The 15,835-nt window shown below is 43.1% G+C and overlaps 1 protein-coding gene across 5 annotated transcripts in view; it reads right to left on the bottom strand.

Annotated features, from left to right (window-relative positions):
• The window catches only part of LOC133493468 (copine-8), a 60,062-nt gene that overhangs the window by 2,271 nt on the left and 41,956 nt on the right, over window positions 1–15,835 (bottom strand). For 2 of the 5 annotated variants that reach the window (XR_009792990.1, XR_009792991.1), the window contains 9 exons: window positions 13,774–13,820; window positions 12,545–12,726; window positions 12,317–12,444; window positions 10,968–11,070; window positions 10,211–10,268; window positions 10,057–10,130; window positions 8,221–8,421; window positions 7,532–7,596; window positions 2,129–2,236 (listed from right to left, as the gene is read on the bottom strand). Coding sequence is in view for 2 of the 5 variants with exons in the window: in XM_061806838.1 (XP_061662822.1) it covers window positions 8,233–8,421; window positions 10,057–10,130; window positions 10,211–10,268; window positions 10,968–11,070; window positions 12,317–12,444; window positions 12,545–12,726; window positions 13,774–13,820 (781 nt within the window). In the remaining 3 variants the exon portion in view is untranslated. Of the gene's footprint in view, window positions 1–2,128; window positions 2,237–2,564; window positions 7,597–7,626; window positions 8,422–10,056; window positions 10,131–10,210; window positions 10,269–10,967; window positions 11,071–12,316; window positions 12,445–12,544; window positions 12,727–13,773; window positions 13,821–15,835 lie in introns of those variants that run through there. The other 3 variants (XR_009792989.1, XM_061806838.1, XM_061806837.1) reach the window with 3 other exon arrangements.

Raw genomic sequence — 15,835 nt, 5'->3', positions numbered from 1 at the left:
TGTTCATTAGACTCAGTCAAGACATCGCATTTCTCTTCATTAAATATATATTTCTATATCTATAAGAACGTATAAAACCATGTAATCATTTGAGTCACAAATATAAACAATTAAGGAGCCAACTATGGTATGGATGTCTGCCTATATGGAAGAATGCGTTCATTCTAATATCAAATATGAAAAGATCGGGCTTGTTTTTAGTTTCTACCCGGTGTGCATCTACACGAACACCCCCCCCCCCTCCCTCATCCCTCGCATGGCAGATGTTTGATTGACAGTAATATTAGCACATCCCCCCTCCTCTTACTCCACCCTCCCGCGCTCCCCCATCAATCCAGCCATTCCCTGGCCTCAAGGGATGCTGGGAAAATGAAGCTATTTATGGCAACTTGAGGCTCTTGAATCTGGTTGTAACAACAATTTTTAATTTATTTTTTTTCCCCCGTGGCACACACACACACGCTCGAAACTGAGTACTTCAAATTCCTGACCTATGGTTGACAATTATTCACGGCGCAATAGACTTAATATCAGTGTCATAACGATATCACACCGATACCAATTGATTTAGATCAAATCCAAGTATTAGATTAATATGAGTTTTAATTGGATATCAGCCTCAGAACAACATCAGGCACTGGTATCGGAATCATATCAAATCTAAGTAAAAGACCGATACCAGCGCCAGTTTCAGGCTAATATCAGTTTTGGACCAGTATCAGACATCACAGATGCCAGTATCCTCCACTCCAGTAATTGAAACGACGACATAGCTCATGTCTGTGTTTCATTCATATCTGGTATTGGTATTTTATAACATCGCATTCAAGTATCGGGGCGATATTTAACAGCTATCAGACCAATATCAGATGTGTCAAGAGTACCGTAATTCCCGGCCTACAGAGCGCACCTGGTTATAAGCCTCAGTACACAGAAAGAGTTTAACGCTAGCACGGCGCTAGCGTTAAATTCAGTGCTAACGTTAGCGTGGCGCTAGTGTTAAATTCGGTGCTAGCATGACCGCGGCACTAGCGTTAAATTGGGAGCCAGCGTTAAATTTGGCTGTTGCAGGATTCGTGCAGGTGTGTTGATGTGAAAGAGAGAGAGACAGACTGCGCACGCGTGAGACAGAGGCGCGAGTGAGAAGAAGAAGAAAAGTTGATTCACGGCGATCGGGAACTGTTGTGTGCAAAAAAAGCAAACAAACCGAGTATAACAGCGAGTCAATGCTCTGTGATATTACTGCCCCGCCATTGTGCTTTGGAGTTGCGACGCGAGAAGGGAGTTAACCCCGAGGAGGACAACCTCGGCCCAGGAGGAGACGTCTCCCGACTACGGTCAGGAGACCGGAGCAGCAAAGGTTAACAAGATGTATAAGAGTACCGTAATTCCTGGCCTAGAGAGGGCACCGGGTTAGAAACCTCGGTACACAGAAAGAGTTTAACTAATTCTAGCTCGGCGCTAGCATTAGCGTGCGCTAGTGTTAAATTCAGTGCGAGTGTTAAATTCGGCCTTAGTGCGGCGCCTGCGTGAAATTCGGCGCTAGCATTAGTGCCGCGCTAGCGTTACATTTGGCACCAGCGATAGCACCGCGCTTGCTTTAAATTATTTCTGTGTACCGAGGCTTATAAGCAGGTGCGCTCACGCTAGTGCCGCATTACCGCCTATACCGCAGGGTTGAAAGGGTGTGAAAAAAGTTGTAGGGCGGAAATTACGGTAACTCGATTCGATTCAATTCGAAACAGGCTCTGGCTTGGGGGAATTTAGAGGGGTATAATAAGGAGTCTTTCAGTCCGGGGTAAAAAAAAAAAAATTGACGGCCACCCTGACATCTCTTAATAGTCACGAGCGGCGTGTTGGTGACGGATCGGATTACGTGATTAAATCCCACCGTGACACCATCAAGCGCTTTCTGGCATGTTTCCATTTCCAGTCCGGGCTTTCGCGTTCATTTGCTTGAAGCCAATAAAAGGGCACAAGGGAGAATTTATCATCTGCGCAAAAAAAGCGCACCGCGAGATAATCAGCAGCCGAATCCATATGCGGTTTGCTCTCCACATCCCAATAATCTATAAATAATAACAAAAGCGTGACATTGAGCGACGTTACGTGTGGAAGTAGTACCTACATTCCACTTAAGTATCGCGTGTGATTACTTTTTGCCATCTTTGGACGCCGATGGCAAGTACCTCCACGTGCGCGCCATCTTGTCCTTCTCCGACAACTCTAGCGTTACCTAAATGTAAAAAAACAAAAATATGTCAGCAATGTGGAGGGAAAAAAACATGTTAATGCAGAGGAGGCAAAGATTTTACCGGAATACGACTGCTGAGATGAACTATTTAAGTTTGCACTTTTCTGTGATCAGCGTCACACTCATCTCATAAACGCATGCCGAGTTATTGTGCGCCCAATCACCCCCCGACAGATAAAGTATTTTGGTACTTTTTGCCACAAGGGGGTGAGCGGGGGCGAGTGGGGGCCACAAGCAGTCACTCTAATCGACACTTGAAACAGGCGTTGACAGTTTACGGATAAATACAGCTTTTCGTACGAATATTTATTCAAAAATCCAGAGTTCAATACAGAAATAGTCATCTATCATATATAATAAGACAATCAGTATTCAGCCATGCTTTCACTGATTAGTAATCACGATTTTAAAAAACAAAAAAAAACAAAAACACTCGCCTCTCCTGGGAAAAAAAAAAAAAAGTGCAACAAAATCTCACCAGAATGCAATATAAACACTGACACAAAATAATTCCTCAAAAGAAGGCATCGCACAATTTCCAGAAAAATCAGTTAAGGCCATTTTTTTTTTGTTGTGTTTTTTTTGTCTACAATGATTTTCCATATCATATACTTCAAAAGACACAGTCGTAGTTAACAAAAAGGAACCGGTGCATCCTTTGTAAAACTGTACATGCAAACATAGTGCACATTATTCAGAAGATATGACAAGCATACAATATAGTATTTGGATAGCTTTTTCGGTAAACAAAGATCTTTGTCACGTTAAGTCTATTGAAACACTTGTACAAAGGCAACACCCGCGCGCGCACACATGCGTACAAACACACACACGCACGATAATAGATCGACATGAATCTGTCAAATTAATTAGAAGCGGTAATCGTTCGTGTATTATCATAAAGATCTGGTTTGAATAATGAAGAGTATGGTTGTAAGCAGTATTATGTGCAAAAGTGAACGTTCATTCATTTTCTCTACTGCGTTATCCTCACTGTTTAATGCACTGATCTAAAAAAAAAACAAAAACAACAACAAAAAAAGACTGGATGGCTCATTGGCCACCAAAACTGTAGTCGCCATCCGCCATCTTGATACTCCCAAAACAACCATGCCGACCTGTGCAGCGTTAATCGCCAGTTTCGTGGCTGTGAGAAAACATTCCACAGGTAAATTGGAAAGATTTACTTTGACATTGTTAAAGTTTGTTTGTAAAGTTTTTTTTTTTTTTTTTTTCTGATGAGCTTAATTCACTTCAACAAAGTTTTGTTTACGGTTGTTGTTGTTCACTGTTCACGCTTCACATTTATAGGCTGAGGTTTTTTTCACGAAAAAGCGATGTAAACATTTTCCATCAGCGGGCAAGCAAGAAAACACATTTTCTGTGAAATCTTTTGATTAATTTCATAATACAGAACTGCGAAAATTTAATTTGATTTTCAAATGCGAGGAAACAAGTTGAAATTGAAACAGGACGTCGCAGAGAGCACAAACAAATGTTTAGTGTGTATTTTCCCATTGCAAGTCCTTATTTCCCAAAATATATCTAACTGATTGTCTTAAAATTTAATGTTTTATGACAAAAAAAATGCTGATTTTTTGCTATGTTATGATGACATTGCTTCACAGCGTATTTTGAGATCACGGAAATCGGGCCCTAGGTAATATGCAAGGTTTCTTGCTATTCACTGCGCTCTATGTCTTTCCTTTGCATTTAGGCTTTTTTTGGCTTACCAAATCGAATTAAAAATCTTTAAAAAATGTCAAACTCACACGACCAATTTTAATTCCACATGCCAAATTGTGAGGAAAAATCCCACCATAATCCAACCAGTAAACCGTGTCCTCCACACGTTTTGTGAGTACCAAGATGGCGGCTAACTAGCTTCAACAAATCGACATACCGCTCGATGTGTATGCGCTATCCAGTCTTTCTTTTTTTCTAGATCAGTTGTTTAATGTCACGTGTCCTCCCCTGACCGCCGTCTGCTTGTACCATGCAGCTGGGCCAGGTGAAAACCCTCTGCGGCCTTCCCACCCGTGACGGCAACAATAAAGTCCACTTTGACCCCACCCTGTAGCAGTGGATTAAAAAAAAAAAAAAAAAAAAAAGGTTTTACCTGGCGCCGTAATGAGCTCCCTTATTCTGACCTGCAGTCTTAATGATGTGTCCAGCGATGGCTTGAACGCAGTGGGTGAGCATATCCACCCCCCCCTCCCACACACACACACACACACACACACACACACACACACACACACACACGGACGCGCTTCAATATGTCAGCCTTATTGGCACTGCTACAATAGTTAAGAATGTCGCAATTTGGCGAGGTCCGCACTATTTTGCTACCATTTCCTGATCAATATAAAAATAATAAAGGGCAACGTTATACTTTTTGTCAGATACGTCGGATTGGTCCCACTGCGTGATACGTCCAGCCAGCCTTCAGTCTTTAAATATTTTTTAAATCATAGATTTGTACTCAAGTTATTTGTTACACTGGCTTGTCATAAGGAAAATGACACCTATATGGCGATATTAGCCACCACCGCGATGAAAATACATTAGGTAATTCAGATCAATAATGAGATAAAAATGAACTTTGTCTGCAATGAATGATTCCTTCACATATACAAAGAATACAAGCTAAACATGTTGCATTCTTAGTCAGTTTAAATACTTTTGATCACATTCCGATAACGTCACTGCTAAATCGTTTCACATTCGAAGAAAAAAAAAAAATCAAATTAATACACTATAGTTTTTCTTTTTTTTGGGGGGGGGATACTTGACAAAAAAAAAAAAAAAAAAAAAAAATCGATATTTTCTTTGCATTTTTGATCACTGGGCTCTTTCCGCTCAAACGACGTTTGAGAGCAGCTGCAGTCTTTTTGAACAGAAGAAGTGATGCAAAGACCACACGTGTACGACACACATCCAGTATGTACAAACCCCCGAGCATGTGGGCATCACTGCCAAGGCCGAGAAGAGACAGAGTGCGACTGTGTTTCCATTCATAAGGGAAAGTATCTCGAAAAATAAAGCAGAAATTGAGAAAAACAAACTCTCATCACACATTTGCTTCAAAATGGTCCTTGAGTATTTCGATTACCGTAATTCCCGGCCTACAGAGCGCACCTGATTATAAGCCTCACCCAGTAGATTTGTAAAGGAAATACCATTTGGTACATACATACATACATACGGCGCAGCTGTGTAAAAACCGCAAGTGCCCACGTTTAAACACGAGATATTTACAAAGAAAGATGGTACACAGAGAGTTTCGCGCTAACGGTAGTGCCACCACGCTAGCAAAACATACAGAAAACTAACTAGCGCCAAACCGGTAAAAGTCACTTCCTCGGCACATATATTCCACCAAGTCTCACTCTTACCCTTTCCGCTCGTGTGCCCCCTTGCGGCAGTTAGAAAAAAAATGCACAAATTACCCGCATCACTGCATCAACCGAAGGGTTGAAAGCGTGTGAAAAAAGTCACGGCTTATAGGCCGGAAATTACGGTGTATTTCCATTTGTAAACATGGAAGGCAAAAAAGAAAATAAAAACACACAAGGGAGAAGATCATTTTATATTAAAAAAAAAAAAAGTCGTGCAGTACTATTTTAAGAGTATGATTTTGGTCACTCACTTTTTTACTCTAGCAAGATTAGTACTTTTCATCCCAACAAAATGATTACGGTATTTACTAATACTTTATTGACTTTGCAGTACAACTTTTGTCCCCCCCGCCCCTCAGAAAAATATTAATTTGATATCTCAAAAGTACAACCCCCCACCTTCGGTAAAAGACAACTTTTTAATTCCTGCACACATTGTAATTTGATTTAATTGGAGGGTGTCGCCAAAAAGTCTCAAAAAACTTCTTCAAATGAAAAGAAAAAGATTTTTTGTGGCCATGACGCCCTATTCTGTAGGCCATTTTTTGAGATTATTAGTGTGCCTCATTCCCTGCCAGTCCTCCGTGTTAATGTAAATATTTGACTTCAACAGCCGTCAATGGCATTGATCGAGGGTGCTAATAACGCCGCTAAGTCCACATGTGGCGTTAACCCGTGTTTGAAAGGCGAAATCAACATTATGATACGTGTAACGCATACAGTGAAGAAAATAAGTATTTGAACACCCTGCTATTTTACAAGTTCTCCCGCTTAAAAATCATGGAAGGGTCTGAAATTTTCATCGTAGGTCCATGTCTACTGTGAGAGAGATCATCTCAAAAGAAAAATCCACAAATCGCAATGTATGATTTTTTTTAAATGAAATATTTGTGTATTACAGGTGCAAATAAGTATTTGAACACCTGAGAAAACCAATGTAAACAGAGTGGTACAGTAGCCTTTGTTTGCAATTACAGAGGTCAAACATTTCCTGTAGTTGTTCACCTGGCACACTGCGGGAGGGATTTTGGCCCACTCCTCCACACAGATCTTCTCTAGATCAGACAGGTTTCTGGGCTGTTGCTGAGGAACACGGAGTTTCAGCTCCCTCCAAAGAGTTTTTATTGGGTTTAGGGCTGGAGACTGGCTAGGCCACGCTAGAACCTTGATATACTTCTTATGGAGCCACTCCTTGGTTTTCCTGGGTGTTCGGGTCATTGTCATGTTGAAAGACCCTGCCACAACCCATCTTTAATGCTCAGACTGAGGGAAAGAGATTGTTCCCCAAAATCTCACAATACATGGCCGCGGTCATTCTCTCCTTAATGCAGCACAGTCGTCCTGCCCCATGTGCAGAAAAACACCCCCAAAGCATGATGCTACTACTATCATGCTTCACAGTAGGGATGGTGTTCTTGGGATGGAACTCATCATTCGTCTTCCTAAAAATGCGGTTTGTGGAATTATGACCAAAAATCATACATTGCGATTTCTGGACTTTTCTTTTTAGATTATCTCTCTCATAGCGGACATGTACCTACAATGAAAATTTCAGAGCCCTCCATAATTTCCAAGTAGGAGAACTTACAATATAGCAGGCTGTTCAAATACTTATTTTCTTCACTGTATTTGACTTCAACATCCGTCAATCACATTGAACGAGGGGGCTAATAACGCCGTTAAGTCCACTAGTGTTTCAAATGTGAAATCCACATTATAATACATGTAACGTGTATATCGGCAACAGCGAATTGGAGCATGGATGGAAACACAGCAGAGAAAGGGGACATTGTAAGAAGGATTAGAAGGAAGACTGACAGACAGAGAGACAATGCGAACTCTCTATCAAACGCACACACATACGCACACAACCCACCTCAGTACAGACGCATGGTTGGAAGAGGTAGTGCGGGGCCGCTATATGCATGCACCTTGTCCAGGCTACACATGCAAAAAAAAAAAAAAAAAAAAAAATGTTCAAAAACACCAGGGGTACAGTAGAGTACGGTACGGCACGGTACGGTACACGAGGGCTACCAGGACCTGCACTGCTGCTACCTGACGCGTGTCAGGAAAAAGAGAGAGAGAGAGAGAGAGAGAGAGAGAGAGAGAGAGAGAAAGAGAGAATATCACAAGCTTGATATTGAAGGTATAAAAGTAAGAACAGTAAAAATCCTTACTGTAAACAGCGAGTTAGTTTAAGAGAGGTTATTTACAACTTAAATTATTGTTCGGTTCGGATTCGTTGTGTTGTCTGGGGACATTCTTTTTTTTTTTTTTTTTTTAATTCAAAATAAACCTGTTGTTGCATCTTCCGCTTCTTTCTTCTTCAACATCTCAATGCCGGCTTCTTTATGTTTTTTTTCCTCTCCTGGCTAAAAAGTACAAAGAAACGAGTCCAGACAGTGGAAGTAAACAGATCGGGCTTCTCCCCCTTCGACACCAGACTCCGGTCCGCTCTCCCGGCCCGGCGTCCGGCGCGTTCCGGAACATGAGAACGACCGCCGGGATCCGCGGCACGCGGGCGTGGAGAGCGAGATCAAAAAAAAAAAAAAAATTCAAAACCTTTCTTTTCCTTCATATCTGCGTTTGGAGGGGCTGTCCCGGAGGCGTGTAGGGAGGAGGGGCGGGCGCGGGCTTGATCCCGCGGGTCCTCATGTAGGAGAGGAACTGGTCCGGAATCTCGGCCAAGACGTCCTTGGCCAGACGCGCCATGCTCAGGATGTGATTCCCCGTCCGGTCGATGTAATCTCGGAACGGGACAAACTGCCAAAGAAGAAGAAATAATGGATTAGTCAATTAGTCAAGTAAATCATTCACGAGCGTAACATCCCTCAGTTTTGGCCTCGTTACATGACGACAGACTTGCTGTCACCCCCCCTGATCAGAAACATCCGGAGCAATTTGTGCTGGGGGCGCCTCGGCAGCAGATGCAAACCCCGCCGTGTCACCCCTCCCTCCTTATTAGCTGGCCGATAATGAGAACCGGTACGGTGAACTGCTGGAACGTTCCGAGCAGCTGAAAACTTTCCTCGCTTTGAATAGAAGGTCTCTTTCCTTGTGTGTGTGTGTGTGTGTGTGTGGATATAAGATCGTTAGGAAGACAACTAACAAGCGTCCCTCCCTCGCCCACCTGGGCCAGGGTGCTGCAGGAGGGGGCAGGGGGGGCCCAGCATGTGAAAGTGGCTGCGTAAAAGGTCACCGCGGGGGAAAACAAATCCACGCTTTATCATACATACACACGGATCCGAGACGCTAGCTGAAAGTGTAATGATGCCTAGTGGTGATGAAGTGCTGCAGCTACAAGTGAAATGACATTTTGACTTGGGTTTTATGGACGCTTGCTTGGTTACATTCTTTTTTAAGTCTACAATCTTGGTGGAAAATTACCGGTATACTTGACACCCCGCAACCGAGGGGGCGGGATGTGCATTGAATAGTACCTTGATTAGCATGAAATAAGACCGCCACAACAAAACAGACAAATCTTAGATTTTCATGGAATCATTCAGTTCCCTACAAAAAAAAACCTTCTTTTTTGGTAAGAACAAACATCTGATTTTTGACCTACTACCACTTTTTGTCCAACGAAAATCAATTTAATTACCGTAATTTCCGGCATACAAGCCACAATTTTTTTTCACAAGCTTTCAACTCTGCAGTTTATGCGGTGATGTGACTAATTTGTGCATTTTTGTCCTAACAGCCCCAAGGGGGCACTCGAACGGAAAAGTTAAGAGAGAGACTGGTGGAATATACGTGCCGAGGAAGTGACTTTTACCTGCCCTGTTAGTGCTGCGCTCTCGTTAGCGCTGTGGTAGCGTGTTGCTGCCGTGTCTCAGTGATATTTACCGGTAAGTTTTATTTTAAATCCTAAATTACAAATCACATTAATGAAATCATAAAAATAATTTAAATCAACCTGTTAGCATTAGCACTACCGCAATCCTAGCGTCAGCACTAGCTTTAGGGTGGCACTGGCATGAGCGCTAGCGTTAAACTCTCTCTGTGTACCATCTTCCTTTGTAAATATCTCGTGTTTCAATGTGAGTTTCAATGTGGGCACTTGCGGCTTTTACACAGCTGCAACGTACGTATGTACCAAATGGTATTTCCTTTACAAATGTACAGGTGCACTCTGTAGGCCGAGAATTACGATACAATTGTCGTGCTTCCTTTAAGTTGACGTTCTTGACATTTGTGCTAAAAGACGTGAACCAAATCTGCCAACTGACAAGCTTCCGAGAATAGGATTTCGTGTTTTTCAAGTCTTTTTTTTTTTGTCTTCCTGAACATTTTGAAAAAAAAAACACCCTCATATCTGTCCTAGAATAAGTAGAGATGTTTTAACTAGAACTATGATTGTGCAGTGTGTTGTTGTCATTCCTGAGGAGAACATACCTGAACGATATCTCTTTCCGCATATCTTCCTCTGGATGAAATTCGGACTTCATCGCCGTCCAATTCAATCATGGCTGATAATGATCGAGGAAACAAACAAACAAAAATGAAAATCAGAGGCTTGTCAAGCAACCGTTTCCAAAGGCTTCCTTACCGTCAAATTCAGCAGGTCCGACCCCCACGATGATGATCGACATGGGCAGACAGGAAGCCTGTGGGGTGGGGGTGGGACATTTAGAGCGCAAACATCCATAAATCCTAAAACGAGAATGTGGGCTATTTGAAGTGACCCCGCCGAGAAAGGCGACGCGCGGTTGCGCACCTCAGAGTGCGGGTTGAGACGTCTTTGTCGACAAATTGGAAGCGTGCGTTGAGCAATGTGGTGACCTCAGGCTATGGTGCGGTAGATTTATTTATTTTTTTTCCCCTATTCGCTCCTTTATAAAGGTCACCGATCAGCCTCTGCCATCCTCTGCACTGGACTATGTTTTCTCCTCTCACCGTTCAGATGGCTTTTTTCCGAGGAAGAAAATGAGTCTCCCCCACCATCGCACCCCCCACCTCCCACCCCGCTTATATTCCACACACATGCTGGCGTTCCTCAAGAATACACTTTGAGCGGAGGAGGGCATGGACGGAGGCAGGAGCAAGCGGCCGCAAACGTCACGAAACCTAACGACGTCATTCGTATACTCGCATGGCAAATCACGCAAAGGGAGCTTAATGTGATTTGTATGTAAAAAGAACAATGCATAAGTTGTAGGCATCGCTGTGCAAGGCCGAGTGATTGGTCAATTGTATTGATCTATTTTTGGCAGTTTGCATAGCTCAAAGAGGTCTGATCCGCACCGCTTACACTCACAACCTGAGTGTGACTAGTTTGACCAATTATTCCGTCGACGGGGCCTTACGTTGACGATGGACTCCTTGGTCTGGGCCATGTCGGAGATGACGCCGTCTGTGATGATGAGGAGAACAAAATACTGCGAGCCGTCTTTCACCGATGCCGCATATCTATGTCAAAGGAAAAATAGACAAAAACTTTAATGCGCGGGTGTTGGAGCTTTCCACTAAAATTGGTGAATTAAAACATGTTTATTCAATAAATAAAAATGAATTAATTAACTAATAATACAATTCTAATAATATATTTATTATTATTGATACTATATATATATATATATATATATATATATATATATATATAATATATATATATATATAAAATAAATACATACAACAAAAGAAAACAGTTGTTTAAACAAATGTTTTTATATGTACATCTACCATGTTAATGTATTCAATGTGTGAAATGTTTGGGTCATTAACTACATGAAAATGAAGTCTTACAAACGTCAACCATCAAAAGTGGAAATTTTTCGGATATATGAATAAAAGACATTGCAATTTTCTTATGAGTTTGATCTTGGTACACAAAGGTAAAATTAAATGATGTTATTGATGGTCAACTAATGGTGTATTACATTGTTATTAAGCGCTATTAATATGTAAAGCTAGTCATGTATTGGATAAATAGCAACAAGTTCATATCCAGGTTACTTTCTTCAACAATCTCATCTCTATATGTCCCTGGGATAAAAACGTGAACAAAGATACATTTGTAGTCAATAAACAAACATTTTTGGAGTAATTAAGTACATTGGGATTATTTGTGGTGGTTGAGAAGAGTAAAACTGATTTTGTACAGCCGAGTTACACCCTTGGTTTGATCGTTCTTTTTCTCTTTGGCATGGAAAAAAAAAAAGAAAACACACAAACACACTTGTGGTGTTGAGCTTTTTTTGCCATATTTGCCTCAAAACTTTTTTTGTTCCTGCGTAGAACTCCAAATTGTACCGGTGGAGGTTGCGCTGAATTATTGCCGGTGTCATCATCTCCCTGCAGGTTGCCCTTTGCTGCGCGAGTACATTCCATTTTCATTACTTCAAAACGCAAGGTAAACAGAACATTAATTATTCGCTTTTCTCATTTAGTTGATTGCCCGTCTCCCCCGTAGCAAAAATGATGCTCCCGCACACAAACAACCACGCAATCAAAAGGTCCCTGTGTGTGCGTGTGTGTTATTTCCCCCCGCCCCTTTCTAAATCTCACTGGCCTTTGCTACCTGGCAACACTTCCTGCAAAGAGCTTATTCCAGAAAACCTGAGGACACATGTACATGTTCCTTTTACCGTGCACGCGACAGGATTTCAACTTGCAGATGAATTTCAAAGTCGACGAGGGAACCTGCGAGTAGTACCTGGCAACATGGTTAACCACAGGGGAGAAGTTGGTGGGTCCGTATAGTTGGACTGACTTCAGGCTCTGGTAGTAGGCTTCCATCACGCCGTCTATTCCTGCACAGTAAGGGTTCTGAGGGTTTCCATTCTGTTTGTGAGGAGTGGAGAGGGGGAAAAAAAACATATTGAGGTGGTTCTTTTTTTTTTTTTTTCCCCCCGCCAACAGCAAGGACTTATTTTGTTCTCACCAAAGCAAACTCGTGGGAGATCCGCCCATCAGGCGGCAGCTTGGCTCCGAAGCCAAGCGCGGGGAACATCTTGTCGCTGTCGTAGTCCTGAATGATCTCGCCGACCGCCTTCAGGGCCATGGCGTAGGCGTTCAGCTGGTAGGGGCTCATGTAGTGGAGGGAGGTGGGCTGGGCTGGGTTACCTGTTGATGAGGGGACGGAACGCCCGATCAAAGTATTTGCACACGGAGTAGCTCCCCAAGGGGTGAAATTAAAAAAATAAGACATGTCAGGCAATGTTCCCTCTAAACTGCGCGCGTGCACCGCTGATGCAGTCTCTTTGCAGATATTCTGCGTTGTGCGCAAAATAAAATAGTCTAATGCAAATTGAAAGTACAACATAGAGCTATTCATTTTGTGGCATTTTGCTATGTGATTCACTGAGTGAGGGATGACTGGTTGTAACATCCTTTGGCACAATTCACATACGTACTGTAAAAAAATGAAAAGAAGAAGCCACTGGTTTCTTTTAGGCAGCACACGGAACTTTCTCGAACAACAACCGCTGCTCCGCCACATTTTTTCCTAGTTTACTTTACACTGCCCCCCTCCGCTTTCAAAGACGTACACTCTTAATTACAAATGTGACAGTCCTTACGCAGCCCATCAATGTGTTTTATAATGACAGGGTCCACCACCACCACCGCTTTAGTTAGCAGCACGCTGCTTAGGTTTACTTTCAATATTAATGGAGAAAGTTTAAAAAAGAAATGCTGTTGTTTTAACATGCAAAGACTGTCGGAGTATGTGAATAATCAAAGAAAAAGTGGTTAAACTGGAAGAGATCTCTTTTCCGAGTGGGAAAGCTCTGGTCTCAAACCAAAGTAGAACCAGCAGGATGAGACGGTGTATAATTTTAAAATTCCACCTTGGCGCAGCCTGATCCAGGATGAAAGCACAGACAATACAGTGCACAAAAAGCTAATTCTGTATTTTAAATATAGGAGGCAACATAACATTAACCTCAAAACGGTTTGGAAGCATCGTCATCATCCCCCCCACCCCCTTTTGGTAGCTCGTGAGAGGCTGGCTGCTTGAAAAGTAGATCTTGGGGTAAAAAAAAAAAAAGTCTGGGCACCCCTGAGCTACTGGTTAATCGGGACTGGAAAAAAAAAAACCATTATGAACTTTCATATTGTCAAGCTACTTTCCTCTCCTGGTGTGTTGATTTTGCCTTCCGAAAGACTCACCATTGGAAGCAGTGAAGTCAATGGCCACTGTGAAGTTAATCTGCGTCCTTGGGAGAGAAGAGCAGGGATAGGATTCATTAATTACCAAGAGTCTGCTTCCCCCTTTCGCGCAGCACGCAAACAAAAGGCTCGAACGGCTGATACGATTGCCTCCTGCAGCTTTTTGCTGTTAATAAGAAGGCTCACAAATCCGCGCGGCCATTGTTTCAACCTGTTAACCTGCACGGACAGGATGTGGTCAGCCTGTCACTGCCCCCCCCCCACCCCGACACACAGCCCCAGCCCACTCAAACACAGCGCTCGTGTCATCTCGCGGTTGGAAACAGCCGGCAGCTTCATCCTATTTGTCACCTCAGCGGGCCATCAGAAGTGGAAGCTCTAAAAGATATCAGTCATTGTGACTGGACACTTATCGGCCTGGAGTGGGACGCAGAGATGGACAGTGATAGGGAGGCTAAGGCCTGTTCTCTTCTTATGTTACCGCTTCAGTCGTGGGAATTGCAGACGTAATTTTGGGCCGTGGCTATCATCTGGAGCAGTTCAAAATCATGAAAAAAAAAATGTACATCACATAAACCAGAGATGCCTACAGATGGGAATTTTGTTTGATGTCTTGCGGTGACATTTTGGACAAAACAACATGATGTCGTCTGCCCGCCGTGAGGACGACAAGTGGATCAATGTTGCCCACTGGCATGGAATAAATCACAAATGCCGCCTGTGATTACCTGTACAGAACTTGCAGACACAGACGAGCAAAAATCTGCAGAGGCGGGGGAATCAGATCGGCAGCAAAGACACATGTTCGGAACAAAAAGGGAGAAAAGAACCTGGCAGGTGCGATAAGAGATTTCTGGCAGCTGTGTCATCTCATATCACAGAGAGAGAGGACAAATGTGATCTTGGTTCTTCAGGTGGTCCCTGAAGTGGTTATATATATATATATATATATATATATAAAAGACAGTAAAGTGTTCTATACTATAGGGGACAATAGCGGCTTATATCATAAAAGTTGATCATAATCAGCCCACATTTCACTCAAGGAAAGAATGACGACTTTCGCGTGGCTCAGAACACCTGCGGCGCTCCTGGAAGGGCAGGCCTGATTGCGGTCGCTAAGCAACAGCAGTCAGCAAAAGCGCCCGGTTTCATCCGTCTAACCCCACTTCTAATAAGCAGCATTTACCTTGGCTGCGAAGCGATGTTGTCTTTAATTACGGCTCACAAGTCCAGCCTCGCCTCGTCGCAATAGGCGGTCCACAAGTGTTTATCTTAATAGCCTGAAGGAGAAAGGCTTCTCGAAAGTTCAGAGGGAGCCCACTTTCCGCTCGTGGTGGAGTGCCCGTGTCGGCGTGAGTGCACCGAGTGGCCTAAAAACAGCCAGCGAGGTTTGCGTCCCCGATGATGCGCAAATAGACGTTGCTGCATGGAGAGGGGGAGGAAGATGGCGTCGTAAGCGCGTTAAAGGGGAAATCCACTGGTTTGCATGAACAATATATCCAATAAGGCATGTAATATGTACTCTGTCTTGACAATGTGATGTTAAATCCTCTCTCATTTATTAGTCTTTCGAGAAGATTTGTATCAACAATTGCGAATTTTCAGGGGCGCTGCCATTTTCGAAAGTCACATGACCTACGTGGGCGTATGTGACATGTTACGTGCTGTTCCAAACGCTCGATTACATGGGACACCGTTATCCCCAGTGCTGATTTCTCAGATTTATCCTCATTTGATGAAGAAATAGCAGTATCGGTTGATGGGAAAGACGGAGGAAAACTTCCATACAGATTTGAACCTGTGGCGTATGTGACGTTGTTACGTGCCGTTCCAAACGCTCGATTACATGGGACACCATTATCCCCAGCGCTGATTTCTCGGATTTATCCTCATTTGATGAAGAAATAGCAGTATCGGTTGATTGGGAAGACAGGAATACTTCCATACAGATTTAAACCTGTGGCTGTAAATAATGCCGCCGGGCGGCGGAGCCGTGAGCTCGCTCCCTGGCGAGCCCCGGAGCTCCCTCAGCCGGGAAGCGAGCTCTGTTCGGCTGTAA

The sequence above is a fragment of the Syngnathoides biaculeatus genome, chromosome 20 (assembly GCF_019802595.1).
Source record: "Syngnathoides biaculeatus isolate LvHL_M chromosome 20, ASM1980259v1, whole genome shotgun sequence".
Classification (NCBI taxonomy): Eukaryota; Metazoa; Chordata; class Actinopteri; order Syngnathiformes; family Syngnathidae; genus Syngnathoides; species Syngnathoides biaculeatus.
This window is presented reverse-complemented; position numbering and strand designations above follow the sequence as displayed.